Source organism: Crinia signifera, chromosome 12 (genome assembly GCF_055691185.1).
Source record: "Crinia signifera chromosome 12, ASM5569118v1, whole genome shotgun sequence".
NCBI classification, from domain to species: Eukaryota; Metazoa; Chordata; class Amphibia; order Anura; family Myobatrachidae; genus Crinia; species Crinia signifera.
In genome coordinates this window covers 23,848,669-23,863,358 of record NC_139228.1, presented here as the reverse complement: position 1 = coordinate 23,863,358, position 14,690 = coordinate 23,848,669, and the positions used below count along the sequence as shown (strand labels likewise).

The 14,690-nt window shown below is 46.3% G+C and overlaps 1 protein-coding gene across 1 annotated transcript in view; it reads right to left on the bottom strand.

The window, feature by feature from the left end:
- SUSD6 (sushi domain containing 6) overlaps nt 1-14,307 on the bottom strand; it is a 32,484-nt gene extending 18,177 nt beyond the window's left edge. Inside the window, exons 1-2 of the mRNA XM_083167484.1 lie at nt 14,147-14,307; nt 824-992 (exon numbers count right to left, since the gene is read on the bottom strand). Coding sequence (XP_083023610.1) covers nt 824-935 — 112 coding nt within the window. The 5' untranslated portion in view covers nt 936-992; nt 14,147-14,307. The remainder of the gene's footprint in view (nt 1-823; nt 993-14,146) is intronic.
- Between the last annotated feature and the right edge of the window lie 383 nt (nt 14,308-14,690).

The following is a 14,690-nucleotide window of genomic DNA, read 5'->3' as shown; positions in this document are numbered from 1 at the left end:
CTGTGCTAGAAACACCACAGCAGACAGCGACACCCCAGGCAGGGAAGAGGAACTGCATGGCTTTTCAAAGATAGCGGGTGCTAAAATGAACACTAATTTTGTATCATCCCAATCATATGCCAATCCTTCAAGGCACATTCTGCTCAGTGTAATCTCACATGGATCCTTCATGTTTGGGATGAGTAGTCCATGGAACAGATAGCCCAAAATGGCTTCCTCATCTGGATCCTTCATTTTTAGGATTAATAGTCCACAGAAAGATCACCCAAAATGTCTGCCTCACCTCGGCGGTGGCCTAAAGGGTCGACAGTGTCTGTCGACCGCAAAAGATTGGGCTGAGGACCACATAAGTGCAGCAGACAGCCAACAAAGGCCAACATCGGAGCATACAGGAGAAGGTGGGAGATTTATCTGTCACAACCAATCAGCTCCTAGCTGTCATGTTACAAGGCTGTGTTTGTTTGTAAAACAACAATTAGGAGCTGATTGGCTGGTAGTTAAGTTCTCCCCTTTTTTAGAAGTCTGTAAGGAAACTGGGGCTCTCGGTGAAAAGCCTCTTAAACTTTGAGAGGTATGGAACTCATGACCTTAATACTGTGACGGACATCGTTCAAGGAGCACAGAGCGGATGAAAATAGGGATTCCTCTCAGGAGTTAAAACATAACGCTAGTGCTTCCTCAAAAGCAAGTAAAATGCAAGAGTCACAGATCTCTTCCTACCTGCTCCAGAAGAACAAACCAGAAAAAGGGTGAAAACCTGGTCCCTACATTTTATCGATGTGAGAAAGACTAGGTAAGTCAAATAAAGCAAACATGTCCTTACCTGAACTACAGGTGTATGGCAGAAAGGATAGCAGCAGTAACAGTAACCCACTTCTTCTGGAGGCCCACACGGTACACCACAGGCTTCCCTCTGGCGATATTCTGTGGCACATCTTCCCGGTAGTGGATCTGTGCAAGCCACAGAACTTGCAGGACAACCAGCAGCTGACCTGGAGGCAAGAAATGACATGTCACGACGAAGGAAAAAAAAGTGAACTGCTCAGCAGCAGAAGGCGCTACTGATAGCTGAGTCACACCATTACAAGCCTCCCTTTGTACTAGACCGACGAGGAGAAAAGAGAACACTAAATTAAACACTGAAAGAATGGAAGTAAAAAATAAAAAAAAAAAGTTTGTTGCATAATCTGCAAATTTAACAGAGACGAAACTGAATCTGCTCTGTGCCGCCCTCATGTCTCATCACACTGAACTACTTCCACTTACATGGACTATGCTTTTTTGACAGTGTGGTCTGTTATTTCAGGGCTCCAAAATTAATAAAACTCTTTAATCTGCAAGAGCGTTGCTGCTGTGTTCAAGTACGCAGAAAGCAGCTGTGCTGAGCCACACACCGCTGATGGCTGCGCTGAAGAAGAGCATGCTGGGAGTTGTATTCCTAAAGCCGCAAAACAAATTATCTTATCTCCGATGACGTTTCCTGCATTGCGACACGCCATTGCCTTGTATTATACAGGACACCACTATGTTATCATTTCCCCTCCTGCACTTAAATATACCCCTCCAAGAACGGCCCTCAGACACTGGGGGTTATTCTGGTTCACTCTCAAGGGCAAATTCCTTCTCAAATGAGAGAATTCGATTCGCTGTGTAAAAATAAAGCTGCCAGTATTTTCCCTGCACAGAAACAAAATAACCTACCCAAATCTAACGCTCTCTGCACATGTTACATCTGCCCCACCTGCAGCGCACATGGCTTTGTCCATTTGAGAAGGAATTTGCCTTTGCAAGTGAGCCAGAATAAGGGCCAGTATGCATCCTCGGTGAGACTGCCTTACGGTGCCCATGTGTACAAGGCCTAAACTGCTTTAGGGGGTGCGTGATCTACTGCTAGAGTCAAAAGATCATATGCGTAATAAGTGCACCGGTATGAAAGGTCACAATCCTGTCCTGCAGGAAACCTTTCTTTGTAGAATTCTGTCAATATGTAACAGTTTTACGACATTCCTGTACACATTGGGCTATTTTGAGCTCCCGCATCATCGCCGGTTGGCGGCACTCATCTATTGGTATTACCAGCAGATGAGCGACGGGGTGGACAGCTTTCCATAGTGTCCTGCTATGGAAAGCCGTCCACCCCTGGGAAAATTGATCAGAAGGGCGAAACTCGCCCTGTGTGAATTTACTGAGCGCTTTTAGGCACAGCAGTGGCATATTCAATTAGCCTTGGTAAAATCTTTGTTCACCGCAGCTTAAATTGATGCGTTTAAAATGCTCTAGTGTCACATCCTGCGCCTATGTGCGCTGCAGCTTAACGTGCAATTCACTGTAACCCGCCCAGCAGCTGCATTGTCCATTCTATGATTTCAGCTACGGTAAGTGTGCAGCGTTCAATTTTTTCATCTTAATGGCAGCTACAAAGAAAAATCTGCATTTTAAATTGTGCAGCCAATTGAATAGCAGTTGTCCATGTTAGAATGCAGTAAGATGCGTTAACCCCTTGTGGCTAATTAACTATTGCCTAGATGGTATTGATATATCAAGGGATCTTCTACAAGCACAGTTATTCTATCCATTACCAGAAACATGGATATGACACAAGGTTTGTGTTCATGCAACTATTTACCCTTATAAGGAGACTGTGTCCTTTTAAACACAGGACGGAAGAGGGGGTGCAAAAAAAAATATCAAGCTTCAGATATCTGGAAAAGATAATTCAGACAGAACTACCAAGTGTTCCTCAAGGATGAATGAGTCACTGTAAAAAGCAACATTTAGCTCATCAAACTGTCATATCAAATGCCAAAGATGATCACATACTGCATCAATTCCAATCTACACATCTTAACATCAGTGTCAATGAGCACTTCCTTTCCGTTTACAGCAAATTAAGTTATCGGCATTGCCCACAATGCCCTATGGCAGTGGTTCCCAAACCGTGTGCCTAGGCACCCTGGGGTGTCTCAGGACACTTGCAGGGGTGCCTTGGGTTGGTGGACCAAGATCAATTTATAAAATTTATGGTCAATGTACCAGGCAAAACCAGTGCTTGTGGCTGCCAATCATAATATATGTGGACAAACAGGAGCAAATCCTGTCCCTCACCAGATAACTGTGACACATACACACAATGCACTTCATTTAATATTTTTTTCTGAATTTCTCGATAAGCATTTGGCCTAGGGGTGCCTTGAAAATATTTTGATGCTCTAGGGCAGTGGTTCCCAACCCTGGTCCTCAAGTACCCCCAACAGTGCACGTTTTCCAGGTCACCCGGCAGGTGCACTCATTCAGGCACATTTTAAAAGATCCACAGGTGGAGCTAATTATAGCACTTGTGATTCTGTGTGGAGACCTGTAAAACACGCACTGTTGGGGGTACTTGAGGACCAGGGTTGGGAACCACTGCTCTAGGGTGCCGTGTTTCAAGAAGTTTGGGAACTACTGCCCTATGGCTATAGCTGGTGTGGGACTACAGCTCCCAAGTTTGGTCTGAATATTGTGCAACATAGCATATTTTTTTTAATTAAATATTAGGGGGGGGGGGGGGGGACGACTCTAAAATTGTTTCAAAGATAAAACCAAGATAAGGACTTTACTAAGGTAGAATTTGAGCTTTAGCAAGGCTCACTAATGCTATGGATCCCTCTACAGCGAGTGGGAACCTACCATGCAAGAATGCACACATCCATCACTCCAGGGTAGTATTCAATGCCGGGGGCGAGAGGTGACAGCAAGCAGGGCTGCCTGCTGGCTGTCACCGCTTGCCCGGTCAGTAGTCAACTGACCCCCATGTCAGCGAGGATTTCCCCGGAACGTAGAACAGGGTGAGCAGCCGGCGAGGGGGTTAAACAGCGAGGATCGCTGGTTTTCTTAGATACCTGTCGTTAACCCCCTCGCCAGCTGCTCTCCCCCCGGGGTTGAATACTACCGTAAAGCTGCGGTTCTCAAACTGTGTGGGAAGCAGCAGCAGGGGATGTATTGGTGGAACAGACTATAGGATATGCCATTCCCTATTCATACTCCTACATCCCAGTCACTACAAACCCACTCCACTGTTGCAAATTGATACATATCCACTGGCTACTTCTTTATTTTGGTGGTTATTCAACACGATTTTTATCTATGATTCCGATCGGAAGCGCGGTTCTATGTGCTTTGGATCAGATCCAGAGTTTGTCATTGCTGTAATAAGGATAAATTGTATCCTGCAGCAGAGTTTGGGGTCACAACATACGATACATCGCACGCAAAGTGACCCCATACTTCGGCAACTCCATGCGATACCTTGGCTAAGTGTATGGGGGCCTCAAGGCTGCCCACACCTGGTCATGGAGGGAGTTTCCATTCTTCTCATGACCACAGCAACTCTCTCAGTTCCACATGGGGAGTGTTTGCAAAAAAGGCGGAGCTACGCGTTAACGCCTTCTATACAGAACGTAGACATCAGCTGCCTGACTTACCCATCTCCTTGGCTCTCAGTTGAACTTACCGGTATAAGTAGGCGAAGTTTAACTGAATGCCATTTAAAGCACAATATTAGAAGTGGCAACCGGTTCTGATAAAATTATTTTATTGAAACGGCATAACTCCATTAGGGACCGGGAGTACTTTCTATAAAGGTGTGTTAGTAGAACAGTTTATTTTTATGACAGTTATGACTTTGAACTCTCCCATTGAAAGTCAATTCCAATCAGTTTTACTGTAATGTCTCTTACATAAAAGACAAGGGAATGACTAAAACTGAGCCAGGTATGACGGCAGTCTGTGTGATCAAGTGCTAAATGGTAAAGAAACATTGTCAGTATAGGCTGAACTTCATAACCTTTATACTGGTTACATGCAAGGGTATTAGGGGGCACACTGCCCAAAGATAGTACAGGTTAAGTATCCCTTATACAAAATTTTCAGGATCCAGAAGCATTTTGGATATCGGATTATTCCGTATTATTGAATATTTTAATATTTGAATGAGTATCTTGCATTAATGTTGTATAAAGACATCAAGCACATGAAATACACAAATTTTATTTGTGCATAAAACAAAGTTTCTGTACAATCTCAGGCACTGAATTTGCATGCCAAGCAACCATTTCCGGTACTTGTGTAGTTTCACGGCGCCAGCATGGCCGCGCGCTACTTCCGGGTTACTGCGCTCGCCCACGCTTCGGGCTCGGTGGCTCGCTACACTATCTAAAATCAACTCCATGCCAACGTGGATAGTGGGGGTATGAACTATCCACGTTGGCATGGAGTTTATTGTACAAAGTGTGGCGAGGGGACGCCGACCCGGAAGTAGCGTGCAGCCATGCTGGCGCCGTGAAACTACACAAGAACCTCATTTTCTTGCCAGGTACAGACCACGTCCCCAGTAGTGCCAGGTTGAGGGTCACTTATCCAGATTTCTAATATGCAAATTATTCCCAAAACTGTACCTGCCACTACGGAGGACATGACATGTACAGTTACTGGCACTAAGTATGTGCAAGACAATTATTGCTAAGCATTCAAAGCCAGTGCCTGAGATTGTACACAAACTTTGTTTTGTTTCATGTTTTGAAACCTTGTTTCAGGTACAAATAAAATATATTTGTTTGTATTCCGGGGCGGATTGGCCCACCGGGAAACCGGGCCACTTCCTGGTGGGCCGGCCCAAAACTCTTTAAAAAGGGGCCGGCCGCGCTGCCCCCTGGGCCACGGGCACTTTGCCAAAATCCAAAATGGCTGCGGGAGGCTGCTGCGCATGCGCGCACAGCACCTCCCAGGGCCTTGAGAAAGAAGAAGCAGCAGCAGGTGAGCAGCCGCCCACCCCGTGCATTACATACCGCCACACACCCCCCACAGCACGCATTACATACCACCGCACCCGCCCCACCCGTGCGCATTACATACAGTACCCCCTCCCGGGCCGGAATCAACTCCCAATCCGCCCTTGTTTGTACAACATAAATGCATTTTGTGTTCACACGTGTCCCATCCTCAAGATACCTCATTGAAATATATTAAAATATTCCGAAATATGTAAAAAAAAAAAAAAAAAGGAGCATTTTGAATAAGGGATACTCGACCTGTATTAGTTTGGATCCTGTGCCCGAATGAGGAACAGGACTGCATAATATACAATGTTTAAAACACTGTTGAGTTTAGGGATGAATATTCAGAGTACACACCTAACACGTCTTTCCATCTCGCAATTCTCAGATATTACAGTCTGCACTGTTTATTAGTAGTTTTAATTAGCACAAAAACACACAAAGGGACAAATCTGAGTATTACTCATGTTATAAATATAGGAATCTATTCACTAAGCCATGAAGATAGATGGTCTATGTACTATGGGCCTTATTCAGATCTGAGCTCGGTACAAATTTGTTCGGAAAATGGGCAAAACCATGTGCACTGCAGGTGGGGCAGATATAACATGTGCAGAGAGAGTTAGATTTGTGTGAGTTATTTTGTTTCTGTGCAGGGTAAATACTGGCTGCATTATTTTTACACTGCAATTTAGATTAGTTTGAACACACCCCACCCAAATGTAACTCTCTCTGCACATGTTACATCTGCCCCACCTGCAGTGCACATGGCCCAGAACAAATTTGTACTGCGATCAGATCAGATCTAAATAAGGCCCTTTGCCTCCTGTGGTGATGAGGTCAGGATAATGGCATTCAGGGGTAATATGAAGCTTGGAGAAGTGTTATCTATCCCTATAAAGAACAATGGGGCAGATTTATTAAGCCTTAACAAGAGATAAATGCAAGGGTGATAAGGAGAGATAAACGCCCAGCCAATCACCTGCTAACTGCCATGTTACAAGCTGTGTTTGAAAAAAGTCAGTAAGCAGCTGATTGGCTGGACGTTTATCTCTCCTTATCACCCCTGCATTTATCTCTTGTTAAGGCTTAAGACATCTGCCCTAGTATATGCAAAGTGATAATGCACCAGCCAATCCGCTCCAATATGTAAATTGACAGTTAGGAGCAGATTGGCCGGAGCATTATCACTTCTCTGCTTATAGCTTCATATATTTACCTCTCAGTATACAGGTGCAGGCCTCCTGACTAGCACCAAGTACAGACTATTAGCTGGTAGTACACAATAAATAGGTAGTGTCAGTACCACACCCCCATTGGCATGGTTACACACCCTGACTGGCATGTAACAAGCACACCCTGACTGGCATGGTTACAGCTGTTCTAGGTAAACACTGTACAGAAGATTCCGGTGTGAAAGGTTACAAAAAGGCATGTCCTGCTCACACGAATAAAACTCTGCAAGCTGTGCACAGGGGCTGATTCAGTGGTACTCAATGTAAATATATACAGAGTTCCGCGATTGCCGGTAGACTACGCAGGCACCGCGGTCTCGCTGTGCGCACACCAAAGTACCTTAGCGACGTCACTCTCAGAGAAGAGCTATTCTCAAAGTCAATGCCAGGGACTGCTTACGGAAGGTATCAGAGCGTTAAAAAGAGAGGGCATCTCTGAGCTCACACCTGATGTCCTGTGCACACAAAACATGGCACCTGCGTCTCAATTCACACAGACATTCTACGCCTCCATAAGAGCCTGCGCTGCATACATGTATACTTTACCAGTTACATCGGCTGCTTTCTCTAGTTCATGTACGATTAATACCGCCACAGAACACACAGTTCCACATAGATTATTTCCTTTGTTCCCATTCTCACTGAACTACAGATACCTCTACATCCGATAGTCCCGGTAAGTTAATCAGAACATTGGGATAAATAGAGAAAGGACTAGAGCTTCTGTAAAGGAAATAGTCTGCCAGCGTCCTCTGACCTCCGCACTGTGACAGTTCCATTATACTACAAGCCGCTCTGCAGAAGCTCACTTTAGTGTATACAACAATGAACAGAGCCCTGGCAGACTTTTAAAACACTTCAGACTGAAATAGGACAGCCAAAACCAACCTCCCAGGATTCCTAGGTCTCACCAAGGTGGGAAGATGGAAGAATTACTACTAGGTGGGTTTAGCTATTATAATAGGTAATGCAGTTTTGGAGACAACTATGTTAGGCTATATAATGGTGTAAAACCTAAATTTTCTCTTAAGGCCCCTTAAAGGTTTTCAAACATTAAGCAACATTTCACAAAGCTGAAGATCCGTTATTCTTATCTCTCAGCAAGGGAAATGTCCCCATCCGGGGACAAGCAACCACAGGGATGTTACTCAGCACACATAACCTTACAAATTGCTAATACTTTCCAAGATCGGAGATAATCGGCATCGGATAATCGTGTATCAGATAGGGCAAGGGTCTGTTCCTTGCAAGCAGGATATTACGAAGAAACATATCTGGATTTGTTTTTCCCAATATGCCATTAGCAGTTATCCGCAAATGAGCCTTCGAAAAGGCCTTTATTACTATTATTTAGGGTAAATTAACCAATATGGCCGATACAGATTACTGCGGCACTTGGAGTCGGAAACTGAAGGGGAACTTTTAAATTAGTGCCGATTTATATTCCCCTTCCTCTGGGACGGTAAAGTAGGAACAAGTCCTTTGTAAAAAATAAAAAAAAAACAACAAAAAAAAACTCATCCTGACATTTTGCATGTCCTATATGGGGGCCTTAAATCTCTCTACACGTTACTTGTCCCTCTTGTGCCCATTTAAGAAAGATTTTGGTTTTCCGATCAACTCCGAGATGTATCAAGTTTCAAAAAGGGATAGAATGGAGAGTGATAAACAACCAGCCAATCAGTTCCCACCTGTCATTCTTCAAACCCAGCCTGTAACATGGCAAGTAGGAGCTGATTGGCTGGTTGTTTATCACTCTCCATTTTATCCCTTTTTGAAGCTTGATACACCTAACCCTGAATTAGACCCAATGCACATCATATACATGGCCCAAGCTTACAAGACAGAGGTCTTCACAAAGGGGCAGTCCTTTTGTAATTCACCTGTAGATGCCCTAGGCCAGGACAGGCCAACTTGTGGCTCTCCAGATGTTGTGAAACTACAAATCTCAGCATGCCTTGCCACAGTTTTAGTACTCCCTAAAACTCTGGCAAGGCATGATGGGATTTGTAGTTTGACAACATCTGGAGAGCCACAGGTTAGCCAGGCCTGCCCTAGGCAAACCAACTACACACAGTGAAGAAATGCGTCAGTGAGATCTTCTCCGATACCCATGCTGGATTGCGATCAGAGTGCTGAGCAGTGGAGTTCAATGGTTGGCGAGAGTTGTCATTCACATGTCCCCTCATAGAAGGCTGCTTATACTTTGCACGGGCAGGGAGAGGACTTCTAACCCCACTCAGTGCTTCCATGTATACTACCTCTGGGTTTTCTTATTATAGAGAAAAGGTGATGCCATTGAGTTCAAATGTGGCTTATGTAAGTGCGCTAATTACATTATACTACAGTCTTTATACTTGTCCAAGCTACATTATATTACTTGTATGTACCGTAGTTAGTTTACCTTATAACCTATGTACATACTGGGACTGTTTTTCCTACACTGGGGTATATTCGATGCATGTCAAAACTGCTGTCTTGCCTAAAAAAACGGCAGTTTTCAACATGAATAGATCGGAAGGGGTTCTGATCTATTCAATGCTAGCTTTTTTTTTTCTTTTTTTGAGCTTTTTTTTTTTCTTTTTTTGGCAAGTCGAAATGTTTTGACCTGCCGAAAACCAGGTGGATTGACGGAATAGCCGCTAATCCACCTGCTTTTGACAGAAACACAGGCAAAGAACAAAAAGTTTTGGCTGTGTTTCCGTCAATCTCAATTCAACATAAAAAAGATGCCGGATTGAGGCAGGGGGGATGGCGCCGGGAGAGCAGCAGCATCTTACCTGGCGCCATCCACCTGACCACCGCAGCCCGCACCCTCCCGCCGACTGCCATACCCACCGGGCCAGGTGAGAGCAGCTCACCCGGCCCCGTCCCAACTCCCGCTGCCTCCCACCTGGTCCCCGCGCCGGCCGGGTGACCATCAATCAGCAGCCAAATCAGACCGGATTTGGCCATGGCATTGAATAATGAATGTCGGACCCATTCTGGCAAAAGAGTGTCGGAATGGATCCGACATCAATTGTATATATACCACTGACTGTATAACACAAGAGGATGTGCCCCTGTTTTATCTGCATTTTAGTAACAGAATAGTAGTCTGTAACATATCTACACGTGAGTCTTATGAATAAATGATCACCCAGAAGGTGTTTATACTATAATTAGACAGAACCATATTAATAATGTACACAATCCACTGGCTATATAGCGTATACAGATGAAGAACACACAATGGGGCCAACTCAAGACTGAATTTGACCCCAGCCTGATGGTCTGCGTTTGTTCAATGCACATTTCTGTGCATGTGCAAACCCCAGCACCGAACGACTTGCGGGAAGGTAGGGCCGGGGGCGTAAACGGGGCTGAGGCAGGGGAACTGCAGCGTTATATGGGCGTTTCCGGAAGAACGCAGGCGGGCCGATGTCTGTTGGGGGCGAGCGCTCGCCCCCTCTTCGGCGTACGCTGAGGGAAATAAAACTCAGTATAGACCGACTTATTACCGAAGGTCAGCGACCGTAGAATGGTTTTCTCTACACTTCAGCCGCATGCGGGGATGTGTTCGTGTACATCCCCTCGCATGTTACCGAGGGGATTCAGCAAGGCTAATTAACCGCTGCTTAGCGACTCTGTTCTAACACACTTATAAGGAATGGTTATGCGGACATCGCATTAGTAACAGCCACCTGCTTTACATTTCGATCAGCTCGTTACCTAGAACTTTTCTTCTAAAATACTACTTAAAATTTAAATTTATGTTGAACCCAAGTGCCAATCATCAGCCGATACATGGTGGCGTAACGGAGCTTTAACGCTGAATTTCCATTTCAAACCAGCTGATAGAATACGGTGTATGCACTCATCCGAGATGTGTCAGAAAACATTTCATTTGTATCCTTCCTCTTGGATTCTTTCAAAGAGGAAGCAGCCAACACGCAGCACAATCCGTTTGAACACGATTTTCAAAGAGCGTGTTCTGTGCTGCTGCTGCTGCTTCTCTCAAGAAAATGAAAACAAAAATCTTATACCCCTCTGCAAGTTTCTCCTGTCACCCAGCATTACCGGGAGCTCTAGTGTTGGCAAATGAGAAGATGAACAGTCTCTTCATAATAGAGATGGCAAGAATAAGAAAAACTGATAACTAAAAATAAGGTACTTGGGTAATATCTGGGCGCCCGATTTTTTCATTGTATTGCATCGCATCGCATGCAATATAGTGGCATACAATTCATGCGATGCGATTTTTCATTGCAAAGACCCGATTTTTAATTGTATAGTCACCCATGGGTGATTTCATACCCCCACTATCCAACTACGCATGGAGTTGACTTTATATAGTGTGGCGAGGGGGACGCAGAATACATGTAAAGTAATCCACGTCCACCCGCGGGGCTCGCTGCGCTCGCCACGCTTCGGGCTCGGTGGCTCACCGCGCTATATAAAATCAACTCCATGCGTAGTTGGATAGTGGGGGTATGATATCACCCACAATTAAAAATCGCATGCCTTAAGTAGTGGCATGCGATTAAAAAAAAAAATCGGGCACCCAGATAATACACAAGTACCAATAATAATAATAATAATAATAATAATAAATAATAATTTTAAGCTGCAAATGACCTACATATGCACCCCGACTAAAGGGGGGGGTCTTCAATCCTGGTTCACGACTGTCGGGCTGGCAAAACAGTAGGGACCCCGGTCCCGTTCCCGGCCTGCTCGACTTCATCTCAGCATTAAATTAAATGGGGGATTAAATGTCCCGCCTGCAGAGTGCTGAAAAGGGGGTGTGGCCGCAAGAAACGGCTGTGGATCATCGAGATCTGGCCGCGACCTCGACAATCCACGACCGATTTCGGCAAAACGAGCCCGACTGTTTTTACATTCGGGCTTGTTTTGCAGAGATGCCTGTTCAATGCTGTCTTTCGCACTATTTCCCCTGTTGGAAAGAATCCGAAAACATTTTGGTAAGCACATAAACCTTTACCCTTTCCCTAACCTCCCCCTCAGACTTACCCTAAAGCCGGGTAGACACTAGACAATTTTTTTACAAAATTTGCAGATAATGACATGTTTTTACAAAAAATTCTTAAAATTGAGCAGTGCGTACCACTACATCGTTAGCGATGCGCACTTCAATGGGTTGCTTGCGACATCCCCCATCGCTTGTAAACACAGCTCATAGTTTAGTACACAGGGGTGTAACCTCCAAGGATAATAAGGGGAACTGCAATCAGTAGTGGTAATTAGCATTCTGCAGGACATTTCTGCTGGAAGTGTAAAGTCACAAACCATACAATTACACAGAAACTTCAGGTTTCTACATAATATTATGGAACAAAAGCTTGATAAATAGGCTCCTATAGTATATGTGGACAGCATAGTAGGGCTCATGTGGACACATTTTGCACTCAAGGCAGCAGCGCACTGCCTGGAGCACTGAGAGCCCACGGAGCAGCGGCGCACACCCACATCGGTCAGTGATTGACACTGATGCGCTTTTGGGGGGTGAAGAAGCGACATCAAAGGCCTCTGATTCTCTAAATGGAGGTGTGTTGCGTTTTGGGAGAGGGAAGAGGCCAGGGATCTCAGTCATTGGACAGAGATTTCCTGGCCTCTGTGACGGGCACTTCAATCCGATGAGTAGCGAGAGTTCTAGGATTCAGGCCGGAGCAGCTGGTTGAACCTACATGATTGTAATAGGTGTTGTCTGCTCCATTACCATAAAGAACTCCAGTATGATGGAAACTTTAACCTCTGAATTAGCCCCATAGAGTAGTTGTGGGACCAATTCAGAGCTGTACACAAATGCCATTGCCATTAAGTCTTTGAATGTGGTGGCGGTGCATACAATGTTACAGTCGCCAAGACTCGCACTGTTATATGTAGAGATCTTCCGATGTAAGATGCCAGAGCGACTGGAATCGTTCCCGAGATCGCAGTGTTGAGCTTCAATGTCTCTATAATGGTCACAACACACCTGCGCTTAAGTTGTCGCTCCCCTTTTATCACCTGGCTGTCAGTCACTTTTGCAAATAAATCCACTCCATTACCATCTGCACAAAACCCACGCGACAGCCTGTGCCGAGCAACTGAAGAATTGCTCCACCACATACATCCACATTGTGACCATCCGTGAGGTAGTCCCGGAGTGGTGTATGCTGCATAGAGTCCTGTGAGTGCAGTTGTGCATATCGCAGAGCACAGTTACAGTAAGTACTGCCTGCAGCACTGGGCGTGCAGTGGTGCGAGGTGCAGATCGCCATTGTGCGCAGTTATCTACTGTCTGCAGCACTGTGAATGGAGATGAGCACAACACAAAATGCCATTGCGGGTGGTGCAGAGCACAGTTGTGTACATGCCTGCAGTGACATGAGCATAGGTGCGTATATGTGTATATCGCGCAGATCGCTGAATTCTCCATGCCCGCAGCACTGTGCGCACAGGTTGCATCCATGCCAACCGCACTGTGGGCACAGTTGTGTACATGCCTGCAGCGCTGTGGGCACAGTTCTGTACATGCCCGCAGCAGCGCTGTGGGCACAGTTCTGTACATGCCCGCAGCAGCGCTGTGGGCACAGTTCTGTACATGCCCGCAGCAGCGCTGTGGGCACAGTTCTGTACATGCCCGCAGCAGCGCTGTGGGCACAGTTCTGTACATGCCCGCAGCGCTGTGGGCACAGTTCTGTACATGCCCGCAGCGCTGTGGGCACAGTTCTGTACTTGCCCGCAGAGCTGTGGGCACAGTTCTGTACTTGCCCGCAGAGCTGTGGGCACAGTTCTGTACATGCCCGCAGCGCTGTGGGCACAGTTCTGTACATGCCCGCAGCGCTGTGGGCACAGTTGTGTACATGCCTGCAGCGCTGCGGGCACAGTTGTGTACATGCCAGCAGCGTTGCGGGCACAGTTGTGTACGTTCCTGCAGCGCTGCGGGCACAGTTGTGTACATTCCTGCAGCGTAACACACACACAGCGCAGCTGAGCACAGCACAGACAATGCAGCTGAGGCAGCAGCGCTTCCTGTTCCTGAGTCACATATCTGAGTGTGTACAGTATATACACAGCCCCCTCCCCGGCCATATACCGCCGCCCCGGACTCACCGGCTGCTCCCCGGACTCCGAGCTGCTCCCCCTGCGGATCAGAGCCGGTGTCAGCGCGTCCTAGCAGCTCCCGGGCACCAGCTCTCTCTCTCTGTCCGCGGCGGAGGCGGCTGCTGCTGCTGCTTCTGCTCCCGGAGGTGACGTCTCTCAGGGCTGCGGCGGGGGGAGAGCAGCTGCGGACGCACCGCCCTCTGACGTCACTTTCCATCCAGGGAAGAAAACTTGTATCACACACGGCGGCGGCAGCGTCCATGTTGTCATCTGCCCCCAGCCGCTGCCTGATGGGGCACAGCCACCAGTGTGGTGCTATAACAAATTACAATTTAGGGCTTTACTGTAGGTGCATTTTGAAATGTTAATACAAGTGTGTTGTAGCCCTGGAAGCCCAACATCGACTAAAGCCCCATACACACTAGGCAACCCTGGCTGCTGCAAATGGGTCGGTATAGTGGGTTGATAATGTCGACAGTCACTAGGTTAACCACTAATGGGGGACTAGGTAGACACTCGAAGATGGTCAACATACCATAGGTCAACATTGCCA